Consider the following 23836-nt stretch of genomic DNA (forward strand, 5'->3'; position numbering starts at 1 on the left):
ATGTATACATAAATGGCACTAGCTCAGATTGGATGCAGTGACACTTTACTGACGCCAGTAGGTGACAAATCCCGCTCTGCAAACTGTGCGGAGACAGGCCATCTACGCCACTATGTTGAAGTGGAAATGAGGCATAATAGTCTAGACAACTAGTAATATAATTGAAAACAAATTTTTGGGGCATGGCTCTCGTGTGCCCCCAAATTTAATGGTGCCCCTGGGCCGTCGCCCACATTGCCCGTAGCATGACTCAAGCTTTAGCAGTGGTGTAAAAACTGTCCTCTGATCTGTTTCAAGGCCGCTTCTAGTGCACGGGAGGGGAACTCATAAGCGGTTGCTGTTTTCCTTTGACAACATTCAAGAGCTTCCATGTGTTGGATAGCAGCTGGAATTTGACAAGAAACATCCGGCGTAATCCTCCACGTCACCTTTGCCTCCGCCGCCCACCGAAGGCCGGCCGACATTAAACACTTAACGGCCATTACGGGGCACGGCCTCCAATCTTAATGTACATATCGCTTTTATTGATTTATTTCCCGGTCTTTGGGATTCGTCCAATCGCGTAACTCCGCATAAATACATTGGTGGACCTAAAGGGCATCAGAAGAACGGTTCAGAATGCGGTTTTGTGTTTATTGCAGACATTTCCTTCTGATTTTAAGCCAGAAGTGAGGTACACAAAGTCACCCGGACGTAGCACCCGTAAAAAAGCCACACGGGTACGAGGAGAACGTGGAAACTCAATCTCGTAACTGTGAGGTCATGTTAAATATTGCGCAGATGATTTAGCATTTTGTAAGACCTGTGTCACTATTTGTGCGTGATGGTCCTTTTTGGAAGAAGGTGTTGTTTTGAAATTGGAAGCGGCTCTTTTCCCTTTGAAACGGCGACGTGGATGTTTGTTTCCCAAGCAGGCCAGCACAAACTCTGCCAAGCCCTTTTCTCCCCCCTTGTGGACCTCTTTCTTTCACCCTCTCCCCCCTCTCCTCTCCCCTTGCCATTGTGTTTGTTGTTTTATGGAGGGCTTGATGCGGTCCAGATTGTTGTTGCCAACTGAGACTGTCTCACTTGTTCTCCGGCTTCTCGTCATGGCAAACAAAGGCTTTGCAATCCACTCTCTCTCTCTCTCTCTCTCTCTCTCTCTCAATTGGCTTCTTTCACTTTTTTAAAAGTTCCCTCTCTGGCTTTGAGCCCCACTCGCACTGCCTCCCCGTGGCAGCGACCTCCCTCCCTCCCTCCCAGTCCTCCCCCTCCTCCCCCGCCTCTTCTAGCTCCAGCAGGACCAGACCACTGACAGTCTCCCCTCTCGTGTGAACGTGTCTAGGAAAAAGGTTGTGTGTGACTACCTCCATTGAGAACATTTTTTTTTTTTTTTACAGAAGAGAGGAACCCCCACCCCGAACCCCATCCCTCTGTTTTGCTGTTGTTTGACAATCCAAACAGCCTGCTCCAGAGGTATCCATCCTCCAGCAGACTCCCAGGACAGCAGGGATTAACCTCCGAGCCCCCCGGGGTCGGAACATCTGAGACGTCTCCACCTCTGAAGCGACGCTCTCATTCGAGAAGACTAGCTGGAAGCCTTTGCTCTCATTTCAAGGGGAGGAGAACCAGAAGAGCACATCTGGAGACACAAGACAACACGGACAAGCAGAGATCTTTGCAAGGTGAGCACTGTCATGCTTGTTTCCAAGGTGTAATATGTCTTTAACTGTAAGTAAGCAAGTCCGTCTCACAGTTTTGAGCTGGCGCGTTTAGTTGCGACCTTCCCGGGCGCACTTTGCAAGTTCTCCCCGGGCCTGCGTGGGTTTTCTGCGGGTACTTTGCTATTCTCTCCCATCCAGAAAAACGGTTATCACTCTAAATTGTTTTCTTTGGACAAACTGGAGTCAAAGTCAAACTCTTTTGGCCGTTGCTTGCCAGCTAGTTAGGACAGCGGTCGTCACGGGCGCTATTTGCTACCCACGTATTTGTGAGCGAGTCTTACGAGGCAACCTGTTCAAACGTCAGCACGCCGTCTCTTTGCACAGACGTCCCCGTTTCGCAGCCATCCTTTGAAAGGGTGTTTGTCTTCTGCTTTCTCAAGGCGTCCTTTGCGTTTTGTCACTTTTGTGTCTCTCCTCCCAAGCGTTTGTTTGCGCAAACACTCCTCGCTCACCCCCCGTGAACCCGCAATCCTCCACGTTTTCTGGACAGTGGCCTTTCCCGGATAACGAGCCGTACGGAAGATGATAGAAACAAACGCTAATCAACGCTAATCAAAGCTAACCTACCATTTTGGAGAACATCTAGCCTGTGTTTATCTCAGAGGAAGACTTGGAAATTGGAGCCCTTTGATGGCCCGGGACGCACATGCTTGCCACTCCACAGATGTTTTGCACCTGAGAAGAGTTAGTCGCAAAACGCCACGTCCGTTTTGCGTATGGCGATGACCTTTTTTCGCCCTCTCCCGTTTTTTTTTTTTGTAGTTGCATATACGATAGTGAGGATTCATCACGCTGGCATGCGCCTGTCTCCCCCTCCTCGCCACTTTTGGAATTTCCTTTGGATGATCTGTGCCTGGTGAATGCAGAGGGCTCTTGGGAGAGTTTAGCTCCTGGCATTTTCTAGTAGCTTTTGGAGAATTACTTTCATGTCATTCCACTTTTACAATGGACGGTCAGGTGGATTTGTACTATTCAGCAATGAATCGTATTTTCGTAGTTATGGAGAGGCTAAAAAAAAGAGTTTGTCTTTTGCTCAAAACATGGGATGGTGATGTGCAAGGCGGTCCTTCCGATTCGACCGACCGACCGACCGACCGGGTCGGGCGGGGTCTAATCCTTGGTCATCAGCTGTTTCCCGGCCCTCGCCGCTCGCCGCTCGCCACATGCTCTGTGGAAATATGCTTCACATTCCCTTGGTGTAAAGAACACACCAGCGGGCTGATTCGACTCCGTCATGCATACGTGTCATCCAACAATTCCCGTTGTTAGTTGGACGCTACTTCAATTCTCCAAGTAAAAAAGGAATACTACATTGTTGATTTGGGGGAAAGTCCAGATTGTTGTCAATGAACCTGACAAATTTGAATGAACAATAGAAATAAATAAAAAAGTGGAGAAAAATGGCTTGCCCTGTCTGTGCCAGGATTCCATAGAAGTGTTCGTGCCAACTGTCAATCATACGGCCACGCCGTTCTGAAGGGAGAAGACGGCGCTACAAAAAGTAGCTCAAATCTGACCACCAGAGGTACCTCAGAGCTTTTGCACTTACTTGTGCCCGTGTTTTCTAACAGATGGCATGTAGCATTTAGATGGAAACTATCCTAATGGCCTCACAGCATTCTTGAACATGATTGACCAGCACATTCATAGCAGTGTTTTTAATCAAATACGGCTACTCGGCGACTGGCGGCGAGGCATTCCGTTCCTGGCTTATTCATTATTAATCACTACTTTTAAAGAGAACGTGGCCTTCATTAGTCACTGCTTCTTTAATGCCGCACTTAGAGACTTATTATTTGGAAGCTATCTCAGTCGAAGAGCTCTAAGTGTTGCGTCCGTGCGGCGTCCCGCGTCCGTCCCCCTGGCGAGGCAGCGGCTCCTCGTCGAACGCGGCCTCTCCCGCGGGTCGCCGCGAGGAGGAAACGTTTCCGTCGTGACTTGCGACGCTTCGCTTTTGGATCCAGCGAGTGACGCGTTTGCCTGTACCAGCTGACAAATTCAGGAAAAGAAAAAAAAAACTTTTCTCTTAGTGTTGTCAAGTGGGATTTCACGGGGCGTTTAGACAAAAACACACCGGATACGCGATGCAAATGCGACTGGTCTTCCTCCAGTAATCTTGACTAAAAGTTTGCCAGTTTTAAGAGCTAGATTTTAACACCCTGGGTGGCACATGAGAAGTGTGGTTTAGTACATCCGCCCAAAGGAGGTTCCCACCTTCTTGTGTGGGGTTGCCATATATATATTTTTTTTAATGCAGAAACTTTGCTTTTTTCCTCACATGTCATGAAAAAATGCGTGTTAGCAAGACTATCGGCGACCATTCTTCCCACCAGATGGGATAGACTCGAGTTCACCTACGGCCTCAGTGAACTTAAGCATTATCTTTTATTTTTTTTACATTGAATGGCCCTATAGTGTTTTAATGTATACCATTAAACTGATGCCTGATGCATTTTTAAAATCACATTAAGCCCATTTTTAAAACATGATCAATCCGAATAAATCAGAGCCAATAAAAAAATAGATACATAATTCAAGGTGCTATGGAAACACCACAATAAATAACTTAGAAGACCACAAATCTACCCAAAAAGGTGACAGAAAAGTATGTGTAATGAAAATAAATCCTAATTAGCAATCTTTTTTTTCTCAGCTGCTTTGGCCCCGCCCCCACAGACACAAAAAAATCTCCTAACAGATGATGATGTCACAACCAGAATGAGCTGCAGATTTTCGCAAACTGCTAGCATGCTATTCATAGCCTTTCTATTCTATTGGACTAGTACTACTATAAATGTACTAGCTAGCGTGAGGTTCATTATCTGATTATTTTGGATGAAATATAACTATGAAATGATAAAAGACTGCTAGTGCAGTCATTTGACATTTTTGTACATGTTCACCATGACCTGGGAATTTTAATATATTTAGTGACAACATTTCTTTTGTTTGCGTGTGTGTGTGTGTGTGTGTGTGTATCTGTGTGAGCCAGCAGAAACAAGAAAAACATCGGGTTGCTTTTCCATGATCAAAATATTATGTAGATGTCTCCACATTGGTTAAACCAAGCCCATCTGTGTTAGTTTTTTGGGCCATATCTCAAGACTGTTGACTTGGACTGATTCCGTTTTAACTAAAAGTGGACAAAAAAGTCCAAAACCGTGACTCTTCCCTGCCATTCTTTACAAGATGGTCCTGTTTAAGAAAAAGAGTGGGATGTAGACACTTGGTTTTAATTGTACACAGCTGTTTTTAGTTTTTGAGGGGTGTGTAAGAGCCCAGGGACTTTCGTGTGTGTGTGTGTTGACTTCCTCCCCTCCTTATGAGGCAGACTGAGAAGCTTGAACCCATCAGTGTCCAAAAAAAAGGGAAGGTGGGATGATTGCAACAATATTTAATATCCATCTATCCCCATGTGAGCTGAAATAGTTTGAGTCGTGGGTGGGACTTGTGATTGGCTGAAAAGAGGCCCAACTGTTGACAAAGAAAAGGAGTTATGGCTCAAGTCCAACCAGAACACGAACATCGTTCCGGTCGCAACACGTGTTTCAGCTTTAATGCGTTTCCTCTGGAGTTGAGAGCGAAATCCGTTAAAAGGGATATCAAACGCCAGCCCAGTCCAAACCTGTCATTGTTGCTCTTAGCGCCAGCGCCAGCGCCAGCGTCATGTCCTACCGTCGCCACTACAAACGGGCTTTACGGCGCCTTTGGTGGCGGAAACCGCAAAAACAGCAGTTTCAAGAGCGTGTGGTGCGTGTGGGACCGCTCGCTGGCTTCACTAAGTCACTTCAAGCTTCGGCCTCAAGCTCATATCAGGTTGATTTATTTCTTTTTCTATTACAAAACAGATTGGACATCTACTAAAATGTATTATAGCCAACCAACTTACAGCCCATAATTGGCTGGGATAAGCTCCAGCACCCTTTGTGAGGATAAGTGGAATGGAAAATGAGGGAATAAACCACACTTTTCTAAGGCGGCATGGTGGAAAGTGGTTAGCACAGCCGCCACGCAATTCTGAGCTCGAGGGTTCAATCATGTTTTTTAGACTATAGGTCGCGCGCCCCAAAAAAATGCACAACTAAGGGAAAAAAAATACTGATATTAATTGTACTGGACTGTGTTTTTGTGGACTAGTTTTTATGTTTATCAGAAAAAAGGAACAACATTATACCTTTTTAAAATCATTGTAAAATAGAGAATAACAGACCAAATAATCACCTTGTTTTGGGTCGCCATAGCTTCAAAAAGATAAGATAACTAACTGTTGGCGGTCAGATTGTAAATGAAAAAGACGGATAGAAGTATAAGTCGCCAGCCCAGGAAAAATAGGGAAAAAGTAAGACTTTTAGTGCCAAAAATACGGTAGTATGGTGCAGAAAAAGAGGGGGTAAATGGGAGGTGGCTTTCTTCACATAAAACTTAACAGCTGACTTGGCGGTAGGAGCAGAGGTTGGCCCTCAGTGGGGATTTGGCCGGGTGATAAAAATGAAGGTTTGTTTGGACAAAGACGCACGGGGTCATCATTTTCCCACGGCGCCAGTCCGCCATTCGCACTCTGACGAGCGTCAACTTATAAGGCTCGAGTGGCTTGTGATGATTGCAGTCTTCAAAAATAATTTGACCTTCTGTTGGGAGCTCAGGCCATTTGCCTTCAAGATTGCCACTTCCTCTAACAATCCACGTGCCACGGAGGGCTTCGGCTGTTGTTTTTCTTTCCAGTATTTTTGCGCCCTCGCCCGGTCCTCCCACTTTGTTCGCCGTAAGTTTCTGGTCGGGGATTTGGTCAGTCTGATTCACCCCCGTCCTAAATCCAGGAGACATTCCCGCACAGGAAGTGAGACTCCTCCAGCTGTGTCTCACAAGGCTTTTTTTTTGGTGTGTTTCTCGGAATAAATCAACGACAGAATTGAAGTTTACGAGCGTGTGTTAGTGTTAGAGTCCATTAATGAAGGTGTACTTCATCAAGTAGCAATTCAATGTCAAGTCAAATGTATCCTTCTATTTTAAAAGTGCAATACATCACCCCCCGGGACGCACTCGGTCGGGCAGAGGCGCTTCTAAGTAATGTGACATAAATCTCGCCCCCACACAAATGTAGGTCTTCTTTTATTTTGTCAAATTGTAGAAAAAAACGAGTCTTTTAATAAATTGTATTATAAATGTATAGATTGAAGCTAAAACTTGACTTTTCTGGGCTTCTGTGACCCACATCATGAAAAACTCGTTCCCGTAGGATTTTTTTTTAAACTGCCCCACTCTAGACTGGATGCAGTGACACTTTACTGACATTAGGGGGAGATCGTGCACCCTCGGCAAACTACGCCGCAAAATGGACGGGGAAAGGAGGGATGATAGTTCACACAACTGGTCATAGAATTGAATTTTTTGACGAGGGAGGGCTGTTGTGCGCCCCCAAAGAAGATTGCACCCCAGGCGGTCGCCCAAATTGCCCATGACGAAAATCGACCCTGCACTCGAGCAAAGATAGGAACGGCGAAGCTTTTCCCACCTCCCCTGGTTGGGCTTTTCGTTATCATTGCCAGATGTTTAAGAGAATCTTGGCGTTACAGCGTGTCAAGATGAGCGCGGGGGCGGGCTTACAAGTCGCCCGGGATGCTGGCGAACGCCGTTTTAGCATCCTCCCACCCTAACGGGTGACACTTTAAGTGCAGCGCCTGTTGTTTGTTTTGTTTGGGAGCGGAAAGGGTCACCCTGTCACTGGATTCCCAGCATCTGGGAGAAAAGTCACGCCAGGCCGGATAACAGTACATCCGTCATGACCATCATTCTACCATGGCTTCAATAAACAGCAGAGATCAGGCCAGTTTTCCATGTCCAAGATTAACAATATTTTTTGCCAAGTTGTCCACTCTTGATAAGATTCGCAGAGAAAAGTAGATGCTTGCTTACCTTTTATTCCATCAACACCTCAACTAAACCCGTTTTATTGTCCGTAAAAAGAATAAGCTGCCTACACATCTTGTACTTTGTTCGCTTTTCTATTTGTTAGCCACACTTTGCTCCTCTAGTGGTACCAGGAATTGAACAGGACAGGAAATGGAATAACAAACATGTTTTTCCCCAGTGCTATTTTTTTTTGCAGAGAACATGACATTTCATGGCTTAAATGACGACGCTGATGACTTGAAACTTGCCATTTTGTCCAGCTGATTACAGTCTGCAGTCAGGGTCAAGCTCATATGTCAGTGCAACAATATCCAGTTTCAAACATGAAATAGCATCCAAAAAGACATTTAATATGCGGAGCTCGTTCCTCAGAAAGCTTGTTGAACTCAAATGCGCCATCGCCCAGAGATTTGTCGCCACTCGCCATTCGGGTGCCCGAGTGGACGCTCTCTCTCTCCCTTTTTTTTCCCGTCCCGAAAGGGGTGACGGCGACCCCTCCACTTCGTCATCATGGCCAGAAGGCTCCCAAGTGTATCCGCGGTCCTGGGAAAGTTCTGCGGAAATACTGTGGGAACGTCGGCCCCGCACACACCAGAGACAAACAAGGGGCAAAGTGTTATTTCTGTGTGTGTGTGTTTGTGTGTGTGTGTGTGTGTGTGTGTGTGTGTGTTCCTGTGGTTGTGTAAAACAACACCATATTTTTCGGGCTATAAGTCGCACTAGCCAAATAATGCACATTTTAACCGGAAAATGTATCCTACATAAATCACACGAGTGTTAGGTGCAGTTTTTTGTGTTGAAATTTTAATCAAAAAACAAGATTTTATACGTTGAAATCCTAGTAAAATAGGGAACAACAGACAAAATAGGCAGTTGCTAATGTTACATAACAGTTTTTAGAGATATAACGATAGTGTTGGTGGTCAGACTGGAAAAAAATACATATATAAGTCGCACTTGAGAAGAAGTCTCTGGACCAGGCAAAATATGAAGAAAAAAAAGAGCGACTTATAGTCCAGAAAACACGGTAAGCATTCCCTATTCGCAGAAACAAAAAAGTAGGAGTAGTGTTTGTTAGTCTTTCACCTATTTTTATAAGAAATAGGCGGAACAGGAAATGGAGGAGTCATTTTTTGGGGGGGAGCTGCTCAAGACTTTTTCATTTTTGGGACTGGAAGTACCAACAACGCCAGTCCATTTAATTTGATTTTTTTAGTATCAACCGGATGTCATTTCATTGTCAAATTCAGACAATTTGGATCAGTTAGACTTCTATTTTCTGGGGTGGACGATTGCATGTTCTCCCCTAAAACATTCTCGGAAATACTTCCGCTGTTTAATCTTAGCAGAGGGGTCTGGTTTGAGTTGGAAACTCTTGCGTTTAAATCACGTTCGACGGATGAATCCATAATACATGACCCAAGTGAGCAATGTAGATGTTTTGAAAGATATCAGTCTTTTTTTTTTTGGACTCGCACGTCCACCCTCGCTCTTCCCAAGATCTCTCTTCCGGCCTGCCTCTCTTTCCCACCCTCTTGCGTAAACGTTAGCAGCGATGCTCCCTTAACCATTTCCAGACGTCAAATATTCCGTCCAAACTCATCAACGAGCCTCCTCCGCTTTCGAAATTTACAAGTGGGACCTTCGAGTCCTCCAATCTGGGAGAAGAATCACCTCAATAGAGAAAATCCCCGGTCCGATTCAAGAGTTGCGCAACGGGTGAGCGACTCCAGAGCCTGACGTTCCTGTCCAAGTATTGCAAAAAGCCTTTTGAGGTGGCGACCTGCTCATGCCAATGCCCTCCGTTTCACTTTTGTTTCCAATTAATGGCTCAGCGTGGCGTCAGGAGAGCCGGGGCCTAGCATTGTCGCTAGCCTGCGCGTTGCAGACACGCACGCGGTGACCCGTTTGCGGGTGGTCCAAACGCAGGAGAAAGAGGAAGCAGACATTGGCGCTCTGTTCCGGTGCAGCCAGGCATCAAACGGCACCAGACGCGGACCCACGAATGGAAAAAAAAAAAAAGGAAAGAACAAAACACCTCAAATGGTCACGAGGCAACACAGAGATGCGAGCTTCGTGTCAATGCATATTCACTCGTAGCTCAAATCAAGAGGAGGGCAAAAGGGCAATTGGGGTGAACACCAAGCAGATTTTCCTGCTGGGTTGACCGCTTTGAGGACAAGCTATTTTTTTCTTTATTTTCACAACGCGACTTGTGCGGTCTTTTCGGGTGTCAACGTTGATGTGTGCAATTCAAACCGCGTATCTTTTTTGTTTGCAGAACGTCGGCCGTTTGACCATGAGGGGCGCCACCGTCTTCATCCTCCGTTGGGCGGTCACAGGTGAGAACCTAAAAAAGTCAACGTTTTGTCACGCCAGCGGTCGCCGAGCATGACAATACTAACAACGGGACATCCAGTTCACGGTTTTACTCAGGAAAAATTTGTTTGGGAGAGCTGAATCGACGCCAAATATAGGTTTTCGGCCTACTTGAATCTTTTTTTTTTTTTCCCCTGACGGAAAATACCTCCACATTCTAAGTTAGCGTTGCACCGACACTTTGCTGCACTAAAATTCCGTCGTGTCGGAGCACTCCGAAATAAGGCCATTTTAGGGGTACGGCTTATACACAGAGGCGGCTAATATGCAAGAAAATACGGAATACTCAGAAAACGAAAAATACGGTGTCTGCATTTCATTTTTTAATCTTCCACGGAATATGAACATGTTGCCAAACGCAGCTCACGTGCGTCAAGCACAGCAGCGCGCGGCACCCCCCCCTGACCTTTGGCCATTCTAATAGACACGTCATTAACGAGGCGTCGTCATATCCTCTCCACGCCAGTCGTATCCGTCAACACGCTAAGGCGGAACGGGATCCGGCGCGTCGTGTCGATTTAACCTCTGACCCCGTGCGTCTCCGTCTCCTTGACCCCCTGGCTGACCTCCGCCCTCGTTGTGTCAGTTCTCCTGCGTCTCCACGGTTACGCCAGCTGCCTGGAGGTGTGGCCGCACGACGGCGAGCTGGTCCTGGCCGCCGGCTCCGATGTCACGCTCACCTGCTCCGGATCCGGGAACGCCGCTTGGAAGTTCAAGAGGGACGACGTTCCTTATTTCCAAGTAGAAGTGGGCCCCGACGGCGCCGGGAGCCTCCAAATAGCGCCAAACGCCGCAAACTCCAGCGCCTTGAGCCTGTGGAACGTGAGCTGGAAGCACACCGGCGTGTACCTGTGCGCCGATCCGTTGACCGGAGAAAAGAAGGAGGTCAAGGTGTTCGTCCCAGGTCCGGACGTGACCCCCCGTCCCGACCGTTTCGGATCGAGCGGCAAAGCGTAATCCCATCCTTCCCGCAGATCCCGAGGTGTGGTTCGTGGAGAGCGCTCACGGCATGCTAAGCAAGACCAGCGAGCTGACCACCATCCCCTGCGTGGTGACCAACCCGGAGATCCGAGTGTCCCTGTACGAAAAGCACAGCGAGCTGCCGGTCAAAGGGAACTACGTACCCGGCGAGGGCTACACCGCCGCCTTGGAGGACCGGACATACGTCTGTCGAGGGGAGATGAACGGAGAGGTGAAAGAATCGCAGGCTTTCTTCGTCTTCAGTATCCTCGGTAAGTCGCCACCTCGTTCAACCCGCCCGACGCATTATGTTTATTTTTGACTTGGCTTTTATGTCGGGGTAGAAAATGAAGGAAGTGAGAAATTAGAAACATTTTTCGGGATGATGCCGATGTCTCAAATAGGACCGTTTTTTTCTGGACTCATTTAAGTTGCACTTTTTTTCAGAGTTGGTCTGGACTTGCGACCAATACTCTAATGCAGGGGTCGGGAACCTTTTTGATGGAAAGAGCCATAAACAATTCATATTTTTTTATGAAGTGACATATATGAAAAAGTGTGCCTTTTTTAGTCACTTCACCACTTTTAGGGTACAAAAAGTCTCTGAATTCTTTTGACAACATTGTTACGTTGTTGTTAATCAATGAGTATCAATGAGAATATCCATACAGAAGAGTGTAATGGAAAAAAAATATGATTATAAGGCGCTGGAGGTAGTAACGTAACGCTCCTATTCCTGCACTTTCTCACCAGGAGTTCCCATATTTTACCTCACGTTAGCGTAGAGCCATATGCACCCATCAAAAGAGCCATATGTGGCTCCCGAGCCAATATACTACTGCACGGCAGAATGCTCAGGAACAAAGGCGCGTTGTGAGTGTATTCTCCTTGCAAGTTGTAATCAGTTATGTGAACGATGTCTTCCAGTTTTAATTAAATTTTACTAATAATCATTATTCCAACAGTTCCCTACCCCTGCTCTAATGCGACTAATCTTATTTTTAGTGTGTCGTTATGCCTGTTTTGCTTGATGTCCTCCATTTTACTTTGGTTACTTTATCATGTTTGGTCCCCAAAATGTGTTTTATACCCCATTTTTATTTTTTCATTGTGTATTTTTGAGCCGGTGCGACTTATAGTCTGAAAATTCCAGTACTTGAGTTCGACCCCATCCGAGTAGAACAGTATGCTCTTTTAGCGCAGCTGTACGTGCTCTGGCCACGGTTGAATTCACTCGTCAAATTCCCCCATTTTCTCTTCCCTTCCCTTCCCTTCCCTTCAGTCCCGGAGGCCATCGACGCCTACGTCAACTCATCAAAAACGGTGCTGAAGCAAGGCGAGCCCCTGACGGTCAACTGCACCGTCCACGGAGCCGAACTGGTCTTTTTTGCCTGGGACGTCCCCGACGGGGAGGTGAGTGGGAGGCCGGCCCAAAGAGCTTTTGTTCCACGTTTGCGCTTCTCGCGCCCGTCGTGTCCGAGACCCGGCGGCCACCGGGGGAGCCCGGATCGGATCAAGGTGTACAAACGTATTTCCATCACGCGTCCGTTCCACTGAAAGCTAGCATCGACGACTTTTACCTAGAAAAATGCTTCTTGGTATAGTATTGGATGATGCAAATCGTGTAACCCACCCGTAAAGTGGAAAGAAATATGACGGCGCAGAGGTCCTCCTTCTCCACGTGTTGGGGGTGCCGTTGCTAAAGCCCCCCGAGCCAATGAAATGTCCCCCGCAGGCCGCCGACGTGGAACCGCTGACCGACGTCCTGTCCCCCACGAGCATGAGATCCTGCCTCATCTTTCCTCGGGTCACGCCGGCCCACGGCGGCAACTACGTGTGCCACGTCCACGAGGGGGTGCAGGACCAGATGGCCTCCGCCGGCGTCAACATCACCGTACTGGGTAAGCCACGCCCACCGATAATAAACTCCAACGCTCCAGATTATTATTGTGGTGGAGTGTCCAATAGCAGAGTGCTTATTATGGCAACGCTTTGCGAGGTCAGGCGAAAAAAATGAAGTTTTGTTTTTGTTTTTGGAGAAAAGGAATACCTAGAGGAGTTATTAGTGGAACTCCAAGAAGTCAAGGTGTCAAATCCACCTCGTGCATGTTGTCTTCAGGTTCGTGTGGGTTTTCTCCGGGTACTCCGGTTCCCTCCCACATCCCAAAAACATGCATGCTAGCTAGGCTAGCTGGTTGCACACTCTAAATTGCATAACCCTTGCTGTGATTGGTTGTCCTCTGCCTCCTCTTGCCCTGCGATTGGCCGGCCACCGATTCAGGGTGTCCCCCGACTGGTGCCCGAAGTCGGCCGGGATAGGCTTCGGCACCCCCCCGCCACCCTTAGCGGATCAGAAAATGAACGATATGATTGCATAACGTGCCTAAGCCTATCCCAATCCATATACTAAAGGGTTCCCTTGTTCTGGGTGTTGGCTCTAGCAGACGCTTATTCTGTCTTCAGCGAGGCGTGTCGTGTTTATAACATCTTCAAATGTCTCCGACGTTCACGATTCGTCGTGGCGCTGCCGGTCGTGTTTAGATTTGCTCCGACAAATCGTCTCGCTCGCTCGGAGAACGCGGTTAAACAACCCATCCGTTAAGTGAGCTCGATGAGTAACTGCTTCGTCCTTCTCTTATTTATCTATTTTTAACATCATCTGGACCTTTTTTTTTCTCTTATTTATCTATTTTTAACATCATCTGGACCTTTTTTCTCCCAGAACGCGGCTTTGTGAAAATACAGCCGGCCGAGGATAGCCACGTTCGGGCCCGTCTGCAGGAGAACGTGGAGCTGAGGGTGGAAGTGGAAGCCTATCCCGCGCCTCAGGTCAGCTGGAGCAAAGACGGCACTGCCATCTCGGGAGACAAAATCATCATAAACAGACAAGAACGTGAAATCGGGTAAGCGGCGCTCGGGACCTTTTTAAGCGATCCGCTTCCTCCCAGGTGGAGTTTGCACGTTGAACGTGTCGTTAGCAGCCAAGTGCATTGACCCGTGTGACTCCTTGGCAGATACGTCAGCGTCCTCATGTTGGTGCGGGTGAGGCCCGAGCAGAAAGGCCACTACACGGCCCGGGTCACCAACGGGGATGATGCCAAGGATGTGACCTTTGACCTGGAAGTCCAAGGTTGGGATTCTTTGAAACGGCCTACGGCGTTCAAAAGCCAGAGGAGCTTCTCGGAACTGGCTGGACTGGGCCGAGATTAACGAGCCGGCGCCGGTTTGTGTGCGTAGTTCCCTCTCAGATTCGAAATCTCACCGATCGCCACCTTCCCGGGCAACGGCACCTGGTGACCTGCGTCGCCGAGGGCGTCCCCGCCCCGACCGTTCGCTGGTACAGCTGCGACGGCACGCTCAAGTAAGGCCGAGCGGAAAGGACCGGCGCCGCCGCCGCGGGACGTCCGTGAACCGGTGTCGTTTGCCGTGGCAGGTGCAACAACAAGAGCGCCGTGTGGCAAGCGCTGGCGCCGGAAGCCGGCGTGCTGAGCGTCCAGACCAACGTCACTCGCAGCGAGAGGCGTCAAACCCATCAGGTGTGGAGCCGGCTGACCTTCCACAAGCCGCAGCACGTCACCGTCCGCTGCGAGTCCACCAACCAGTTGGGGATGGTGGACAGAAGAGACGTCAAACTGGTGTCCAGCAGTAAGTGTGCTTTTCGTGGGGAGGGCCAAGGGCAACCTGTGTATTGTTTTTTTTAATTTTTATTTTGCCAAAATCTATTTTGTAGGCTTGTTTATACGCCTCCTATGCGACTAGTATCGCGATTCACAGGTCATAATTCCGATTTACGGGTGGCAATTCGTTTCAATTCTGATTCATTGCAATATTAAGACAATTATTGTGTCAACAAATGGCCTTCATGGTGACATTTTTTTTCAGTTTTTAGTACGAACCTGCTTCCATGCAGCCTTCTAAATATGAAGAAAAAAACATTCTAAAGTATGTATAGCACTCCATCATGCACATGAAATGGATATGACAGCAACAAAAATGGTGACTTTTTTAACACGGCACAGTACTTAAATACAGACATTTTATTGTTATACAATAAATGTCATGAAAGAAAAAACATGCCATAAAATGAGGGGGAGCTATACAAACACACCACATCTCGGTACTAAAAACTTCAGCTCGCCAGATGAATTCCGCCAACGTTTATGTTTTCGCGACGTGGTGGGCAGTTTCGTCAAATCGGGACACTTGATCTTGCACTAAATATAGTTTTTCTCTCGTGCTGACGTTCCTCCGTGGAGATTTGCTGCATGTTGAGATGGCAAAAGACTTGACTAATAGCAGAAATATGATTTTTTTTTTTTTAAGTGAGTTGCTGACAACTTTATGCTTGAAGTACAGCTAGTGACATTGTAAAATTGTGCTAGCTAGTTAAGAGATCAAGCGCTTCAGTAGTCGCAAACAGATGTTAACGGGAACACACAGTATCATGTAGTACTTGTTTATCTTCTGTTTGGCTAATGCGCTAGTGTCCAAACGATCACTTTTTATCTTGTGCTGAGCGTCGTTCAACCGCTCACCTCTTCTTGGTATTTCAATGCAAAATGTCAACATTCAGCCATTTTGAAAAAGGAAAATGTAAAAATGAGTGCATTTAAGTTTCAGGGGATAAAAGTTAAATGAAAAAAAACTTGAACACTGATTAAATAGAAGCATTTGCCACATTGTTCCTTTTGATATTTCCATCCTCGTAATCACCTTCCCTGCCCTGCAGCTCTGTTCTCCCAGGTGGCGGTGTTGGCAGCAGTCCTGGCCTTGGTGGTCGTCATCATCCTGTCCGTCATCATCCTCGTCGCGCTGTGGAGGAAGGTGAGACTTCCCGCGCAGATGCCTCACCTGGCTGGCGGCAGAGTCCATCGCTAAACTGCTCGCGTGGGTTCCGGTTAGAAACCTCGCTACGAGATCCGCTGGAAGGTCATCGAATCGGTGAGCCAGGACGGCCACGAGTACATCTACGTGGATCCCATTCATTTGCCTTACGACCTCACCTGGGAGATGCCCAGAGACAAGCTGGTGTTGGGTGAGTCCCCCCGTAAAGTTCTATCTCCATATCTCCAGAAGTCAATGGCCTTGAAATCCCTTTTTTAAACGGAATATTCGCTTAAACCGAAAGGGAAAAAAAAACAGACATATAAAAACTTATGTACTTAGTTTGTACGTTCTTTTTTTATTGTAACAGTCACATTTGTATGGTTTTACAAGACTTTTATTGACTTTTTTTGACTGATTCTTTCATGATGTTTCAGGCCGCACACTCGGTTCGGGAGCTTTCGGCAGAGTGGTGGAAGCCACGGCCTATGGTCTCGCCCATTCGCGATCCAGCACAAAAGTGGCCGTGAAAATGCTGAAATGTACGTAACAAATGCGTTTTAAATTCCCCGCCAACCTGCCGTGAGATGGAGCCACCATGCCAGTGAGACGTGTTGGCGTCCTGTTTCCAAATCCGAAATTGAAACTCTTTCCCCCCTTTGTCTCCCTCTAGCGACAGCCAGAAGGAGCGAGACTCAAGCCTTGATGTCAGAGTTGAAGATAATGAGTCACCTGGGTCCTCATCTCAATGTCGTCAACTTACTGGGAGCGTGCACCAAACAAGGTGAGCAGTGTCGTGTGTTGGGCATCAATTCAACATTGTACTGACACACGACCTAATTTCACTTCAAATATCGGTGCAACAAAAAAAAACAGGCATTAGACTAAAATGCTACCGGGGAATTTCCCTTTGGTTTTTCTATTTAAGTCGCCGATAACATATTCCTCGTTTCCCCAAATCCAAAATAGCACAGACAGGCCAGCTAGAATATGAGTCAGCAGTGGGAGGCACCAACGCGCCGTCACTTTGAAGAGGTTATGTAGGGTGGTGGAGAGAATTTTGACGCTGCGACAACCCCACTCCCCCACCACCAAAGGGCGCCAAATTGAAGCATATCATTGGGGCACACATTTGAAGTGTCCAAGATCAATGTATCACCTCATGGGCAGTTTTCTAGATCAATGTCGGGGGCCCATTCCTATTCCTCGCCCCGCTCCGATTCGTTTGTTTGTTTCTCTGTGACTTGCTCCAAAAATGTCACGGCTTCATCCGATCCCCTATTTTTCCCTTGCCTCAACCAATCAGGTCCCCTCTACCTGGTGACGGAGTACTGTCGCTATGGCGACTTGGTGGACTACCTGCACAGGAACAAATACACGTTCTTGCAGTATTACGCTGAGAAGAACCAGGAGGACGACGACTACTTGATCTCCGGGGGAAGCAGTCCGCTCAGTCAAAGGAAAGGGTGAGAAGAAAGAACACAAACACCCTTTTTACAGTCTTCAGCGAACTTTTGGCCCGCCAACCCAACTGGGTTTGACGCCATTGGCGTAAATCGATGCAAATGAGCGATCTGCGCAAAACGGGCGAAGGACCCGGCACCCCGATCGCACGCTGAGCCCAATTCTCTTCCGCGCAGCTACGTGTCCTTCGGAAGCGAGAGCGACGGCGGTTACATGGACATGAGCAAAGACGAGCCCTCCATCTACGTGCCCATGCAAGAGCAAACGGATTCCGTCAAGTACGCCGACATCCAGCCGTCTCCGTACGAGTCCGCCTACCAGCGGGACCTCTACCAGGAACAAGGTCTGAATGCAGCCGTGACATCTTCTTCTGCTCAAGTACTTTTTTGGACTCCTGGTGGTAGTGGCAGAAATTTGACATGTGACGTTCGCTATCGACGGATGTGCTTAGATCGCGTCAGTCAACGCGGGTCGATTTGATGCTGTTTAGTGGACAGCCATTTTCATGTTTCCTGGCTCATCTTCTATTATGGTTTAGTGGACAGCAGACTGGAGCTGGTCATCAGCACCTCGTCCACGCTCACCTATGACGACCTACTGGGTTTCAGCTACCAAGTAGCCAAAGGCATGGAGTTCCTGGCCTCCAAGAATGTAAGACTTTGACTACGTTTGATCTGCTCTATTTTACCACCCTTCTCTAGACTATTATTCCTGCTTTCCATTTCAATTGTGTAGCGTAAACTTTCGTTTGCAGAGAGGGCATTGCTTCTCCCTAGCGTCAGTAGGGCGTCACTGCATCCACCCTGAAATGGGGCAATATTTATTTTTTCTGATTGTAACACATTTCCTATGATGTCGTTGATGATTTTACATCTCAGAGGGCCCGAAAAGTCATGTTTTAGGATCCATCCAATCATCCACAACACCCTAATGGCAAATCTAAAAAGGATGAAAGACGGCTAAAACATCTTCTACAGTTTGTCTGAGCAGCGAATTGAAACGACGTACTAAATGATTTGTAATATCTTACAGTGCGTCCATCGTGATCTGGCTGCCAGGAACGTCTTGATCTGCGAGGGCAAACTCGTGAAGATTTGCGACTTTGGGCTGGCGAGAGACATCATGCACGACTCCAACTACATCTCCAAAGGCAGCGTGAGTGGAAGGAAGGCACACTTGAACACCTCAAATCAACTAAAAAGAGCAAATGTGGAAGTTTTGATCTCCCATCGTGAAGCGTTATTCAATTTCGACTCTGAATCTGCGTATGCAAGTTCACACATGAACCGTACAGTGGTCCCATTTACGATAATAACATGACGGCCATTGACTAAGATATACGCAGCAGAACCAAATCGATCAGTGTAATGGATCTGTTATCGACTATTATACACATGACTGGTTGGACGGCAGTTTCCTGTGGTCTATACGCGCGCGCACATGATAGCGTCTTGGACTTCCGTCACATTTCCAAAATGCTCTTTGATTATGATCTGCTGACTGCAGATACCATTGGCGTACAGTCCAATCATTGTTGCGTGGAGCAAACCGTTTTATTTGGGATTTGTGACAGTGCGGAACATCCAGCGCATAGGGGAAAGCATTCATTATGGGACGCTTTTCTCATCATTCCAGGGAGTCGTTAATACTCAAATCATACTCCAGGGATCAAGTCCACCCAAAGTGTGACGGGAAATTGTCCCGCCGCCGCCGCCACCACGTTATTTATTTATTTTTATGGTTAAGAGCACGCACAGACTGAGAGGAGAAAAACAAGACTTTTTATCATAGTGGTGCACACTAAGAAGATTGTTTTTTTTACACAAAGACCTATGGAAAAATACAGAAATTGATAAAGCGCGTGGTGAGAACTTTGGGCGACAAAAAAAACAAAAAAATCTTTCACTTCTCTCTCTCTTTTTCAACGTTCCTGCAATAGCACAAGTTTCCACAAGAAATAAAAGTTATTGTTGGACACAACATTGAACTGTGAAAATTTCCGAATATTTCGTGACATCTGCGCTCTTCATAGGAGCAATATTTATATCTTTTTTTCCTCCCCCTTTTACAAACATAACCAAGATGTGAATACTTAGAGACCGTGAAACGCTTTGGCATTCAAAGGAAGTTATTTATAAAGTGTTATTTTTAGTAAAGCTTGTGTAGTCGCCAAGTGTTTTGAACAGCTCGACAATTGCCGTGAAAAGTGCTGCTCGCTCAAAAACACACTGAAGGACTTTTTGCCTTTGGGGCTTCCATTTTCTAAGACTAATTTTTTCTTTCTTTCTTATTTTGTTGTGCAGACTTTTCTGCCCCTCAAGTGGATGGCGCCAGAAAGTATTTTCCACAATCTCTATACAACCCTGAGCGATGTGTGGTCCTACGGAATTCTTCTCTGGGAAATTTTCACACTGGGTAAGCCCAATCGCAATCGCGTCAATCATCTTAACGTTTGTCTTAACCAGGGATTGACAGTTGGAGTTTTGAGTGGCGCAGTAGAGTTGGCGCTGTCATTTCAATGCCAACATTTGCGTCTTCTTTTTTTTTAACCACTTGAACAATTACAAATTGAATATCGACAATGAAATCACACAAATGTTTGTTTCTGCAATTACCGTAATCATGCCAACCTACCGTTATTCTTACATATCCTCTCGGAACAAACGAGGTCAAAATCGTTGGGTTTTCCAATTAGCGCTCTCTGGCTCTGGACATGGTCAGCCAGCCTATTATTTGCTTTCATGAATGTTTGATTCTTTTTAAAAGTTTTTCCCATGGCTTTTTTTCTTCGGACGAGCAATAAACAAATAAGGCTCAAGTTTATAGGTTTGTTGATAGTATCTCGCGCCCCCCGAGGCGTGACCCATAAACGGAGTTTGTGCGAGTTCGTAAGCCGCCATTGTTCCTTCGGTCTTCATCCAATCAATTCAACTCTTATGTGGGTTAACAGAAACGCTATTTTTAAGAGGAAACTCGGCCAGTGTGTCCACGTAAAATGTAATGAACCAAGCCAGCTGATACTACCGCGGTACAATCGCCTGACTCGGTGCGGGCAGCTTGGGATCGATTCCCAATCGGGGGTTTTACGACTGTGTGCCCTACGATTGATTGCCGACCGCTCTATGGTGTCGTCGGTCCACCTTTCGGAGCTTGGATAAACTATCCAATTGTGGCACACTTTGTTCAGGAGGAACCCCATACCCGGATCTACCCATGAACGAAATGTTCTACAGCGCCCTGAAGCGAGGCTACAGAATGGGCAAACCCGCGCACGCTTGCGAACAAGTGTAAGTTTGACCGTCTCTTCGGCGTCGAAAACAAACGTAGCGTGAGTCGGTGCAAATGTCGGTCTTTTCTTTTACATTTCAGATACGAGATTATGAAGACGTGCTGGGATGAAAAGTTTGAGAAGAGACCCGAGTTCTCCTTTTTAGTTCATAGCATGGGCAACATGCTAACTGAAAGTTATAAAAAGGTAATACATATAGGTATATGTTTTTGTGATGCAGGGTTCAATCCCCGCTGGGTGGGTTCCCACCTTCCTGTATGTGTTTGCATGCCCTCCACGTGCCTTTGTGGCTCTTCTCCAGGTACTCCCACATCTGGAAAATGCATGGTAGGCTAATTGAACACTCTGAATTATCCCTGGCTATCTGCGATGGGTTGTCCTTTGTCTCCTTGTGCCCTGCAATTGGCTGACAACCCACTCAGGGTGTCCATAGTTGGCTGAGCTAGGCTCCAGCACCCCACGCCCCCCGGATAAGAGTGCGGAAAACCAATGAAGCTAAAAGCTCGGGAGCTAATCCGTTGTCGTACCTTTTGAACAGAAATACAGCCAAGTCAACGAAAGCTTCCTGAAGAGCGACCACCCGGCCGTGGCCCGCACGAAGCCCCGCCCCGCTCTCCCGGGAGCCGACCCGACTTTGGGCGGCCCGGAGCCCGGCAGTGGGGGTTCGGGCTCGGTGACCTCTCGGGAGCTCCTCCCTTCGTACAACGACTACATCATCCCCATCCCGGACCCCAAGCCCGAGGACGCCTTCGCCGGCACGGCGTCGGAAAGCCCCTCCAGGTACGGACGGTCGCATTGCCTCCCCTCGTCGGGGGCGCCGGAGTAAAAGTGCTTTCCGCACCCGCAAGCCAATGGGTTACCAAAGTCTGTTTTAGCATTACGCCAATAGATTTGAAACCAATTTGAAGCCAAGTGCAATTGGGCATAGTGGGCAAATCAATTATTCATATTTTGACTGGACGCTTGAATGTTTTGATTCGATTTCTTCCAGAGAGAAAAGCGGCGAGGCTTGAAACACTGTGACATAACCCATAAATAAAAAGCTCTCTCCCAAATTTCATTTGCAAATTTTCCATTCACTTCGTCGTGTCTGTTCTTTGTGTCTGTAATGCGATTCATTTGAAATCAGCAACATAACAGACACGTGTCCTGTTTGGGTCCATCCAATCCTTTTATGTGCGCTTGCTCTAAACATTTTCAAGGTAAAATAGTCTGATTCAAGATTTTTTCAAAATACAACAATAGAGGCCTCACCCAATAGGTCTATAAATCCCCCCCCAAAATGCAGTAAAGTGCTACTTTGCACTAAAAATGGAAAGGCGTTCCACTCCCCAAGCCTAGAGCGATCATTTCCAAAAAAAAAGGTGCGATCGCATGGTAACTAAGCCCTTGTTTGTCTTTGGAAGGTCTCTGGTTTTGGAGGAGGAGACGGACTCGGCGTCCCAGGACACGGCTGATACGCTCCCGGAGGAAGAACGTCTGGAGAGGACCAGCGAGAGAGACGCCTTGCTGGGCTTCTCGGGGACGCCGGAGGTACAGGACAGCTTTCTTTAGTTCCGCTAAAGCCAAAATGGGGGCTAAGAAAAGCTTTCCCGGTGACGAAAGTAGAATGTAGCCACGCGGAGGCAAAAAGGAGCTTTTCTACGTCCGTTCTAGCACCCCAGACACTTTGTCCTTCATGGATCTGAGCACATTATTGGTTCCTTCTGACAGACAGTCCGTGAAATCATGCAACTTCATCATTGGAAGAATTGTGTGATGACACAGATAGGCTGCACTCCTCAAAACATTCTTATGTCACTGCATGTAATCCATCAATTATTTAGGAGGTATTAGCCTTATGTCACTCTTTTTTTTTGTTACAGTGTTTGTTAAATTTGTGAATATATTCAAATGCACACAGATAGCCAGGAATTACATACAAGCATAACAACAAACTCATTTTCTATGCACTGTTTTGTAATAATATAGCTGGTTTTAGTTGAACAAGCTCAAGTCATGTCATTGTTTTGCTGTTAATCTAAATTTTTTTTTTTTTTGTAGATGCTTTCATTCCAGGTTCTGTGTCAGATTTGCACTTTATGTAGGAAATGCATGGATGTTCATGGTAGGTTACTTTTGACTTGTATATCCTCGCTGGCATAATTTAGAAAGCTCAAAATATTGACATGTACGCATGACTTTGCTGACATACCTTCGTCACCTTGAACACTAAACGAAAAAAACGGTGAACTGAATAAGACAATCCTTTGGAAAATCTTACCCATTTTGTACATTACTTGCGTACTAAACAGCCGGTGAAGAGTTTATCCCAAAAAGTTCAAAACAGACAAAAAGAGATGAAGCTGCCGTCTGCCAGTGAGGATTTCTGGTTGTTACACTGAGAAGAAGAATAAATAGAATGGTACCGCTACTTACGAAATTAATTGCTTCCAGAAGTGCTTTCGTCACTTGGATTTTATTGTAAGTAGAAGCATATTTTACATTGGATCAGCATATACATCCTAAATCCCCTTAACTCTTTAAATGATTCAATATTTTGTATGAAATGTGTACAAATGTATATATGCAACAAAAAAAGATTTAATAAGCCACTGAAACGAATATAGGAAGCACATTTTAGTTTAAGGGGATATTTCATTCGTAACTTGAATTTTTTTTTTGTATCTTGGGACACAATGGTTATGGTTGCCATCCACTCCTTATGGCAACCCGAACGTTTCTCACGTTGGAGCATTTGTACGTAGAGGTACCACTGTACTGCGTATCACTGCCTTTGGGGGTTTTCTTTTGTATTTTGGCACAAAATGGTTCCCATCGAGCCGTATCGTAACCCGAATGTTTCTTAGGCCTGTAACATTTGTACGTAGAGGTACCACTGTACAGCCAATCACTGCCTTCCGCGCCGTACGAAACAACGAGTGCCTTTCTTTTGTACGCTGTATTATGGTTATGTATGAGCAGAATTTGAGCAATTGTACGCTGTATTATGGTTATGTATGAGCAGAATTTGAGCAAATTGCTCACAATGAAGGGCTTCTGTGCGCCCATGGAAGGCGCGCAGCCGCAACCGTCATGTGTCCGACGCTTTGTCCACTATGTACTAGTCTAACCACACGCTATGGTACCAAAGCTCAATGTGAAGTGGGCTATCATGTACTCTCTTTTTAATGTGACAATAAATGCGTATCTGCAGACAGACAGGCTCCCGGTTCATACATACACGCATGTGATTGGTCGGTGCATGTGAATGGCCGTTCGGCGTTTGACTTCCCGCAGCTGGAAGAGCCCGCGGGCCACCCGGATC

At 46.7% G+C, this 23836-nt stretch overlaps 1 protein-coding gene across 1 annotated transcript; it reads left to right on the forward strand.

Annotated features, from left to right (window-relative positions):
• Nucleotides 1–1514: 1514 nt before the first annotated feature.
• On the forward strand, nt 1515–23728 carry pdgfrb (platelet-derived growth factor receptor, beta polypeptide). Its single transcript, XM_077609109.1, has 23 exons — nt 1515–1664; nt 9895–9955; nt 10579–10896; nt 10967–11224; nt 12235–12365; nt 12688–12853; nt 13675–13855; nt 13967–14082; nt 14190–14313; nt 14386–14597; nt 15682–15776; nt 15855–15987; nt 16214–16318; nt 16450–16560; nt 17083–17242; nt 17417–17583; nt 17779–17891; nt 18273–18395; nt 19544–19655; nt 20428–20527; nt 20610–20715; nt 21068–21309; nt 21936–23728. Exons 2-23 carry the CDS (start codon nt 9913–9915, stop codon nt 22081–22083), a joined length of 3264 nt encoding a protein of 1087 aa, XP_077465235.1. The 5' UTR covers nt 1515–1664; nt 9895–9912; the 3' UTR covers nt 22084–23728.
• The last annotated feature ends 108 nt before the right edge of the window (nt 23729–23836 follow it).

Source organism: Stigmatopora argus, chromosome 9, assembly GCF_051989625.1.
Source record: "Stigmatopora argus isolate UIUO_Sarg chromosome 9, RoL_Sarg_1.0, whole genome shotgun sequence".
Lineage (NCBI taxonomy): Eukaryota > Metazoa > Chordata > Actinopteri > Syngnathiformes > Syngnathidae > Stigmatopora > Stigmatopora argus.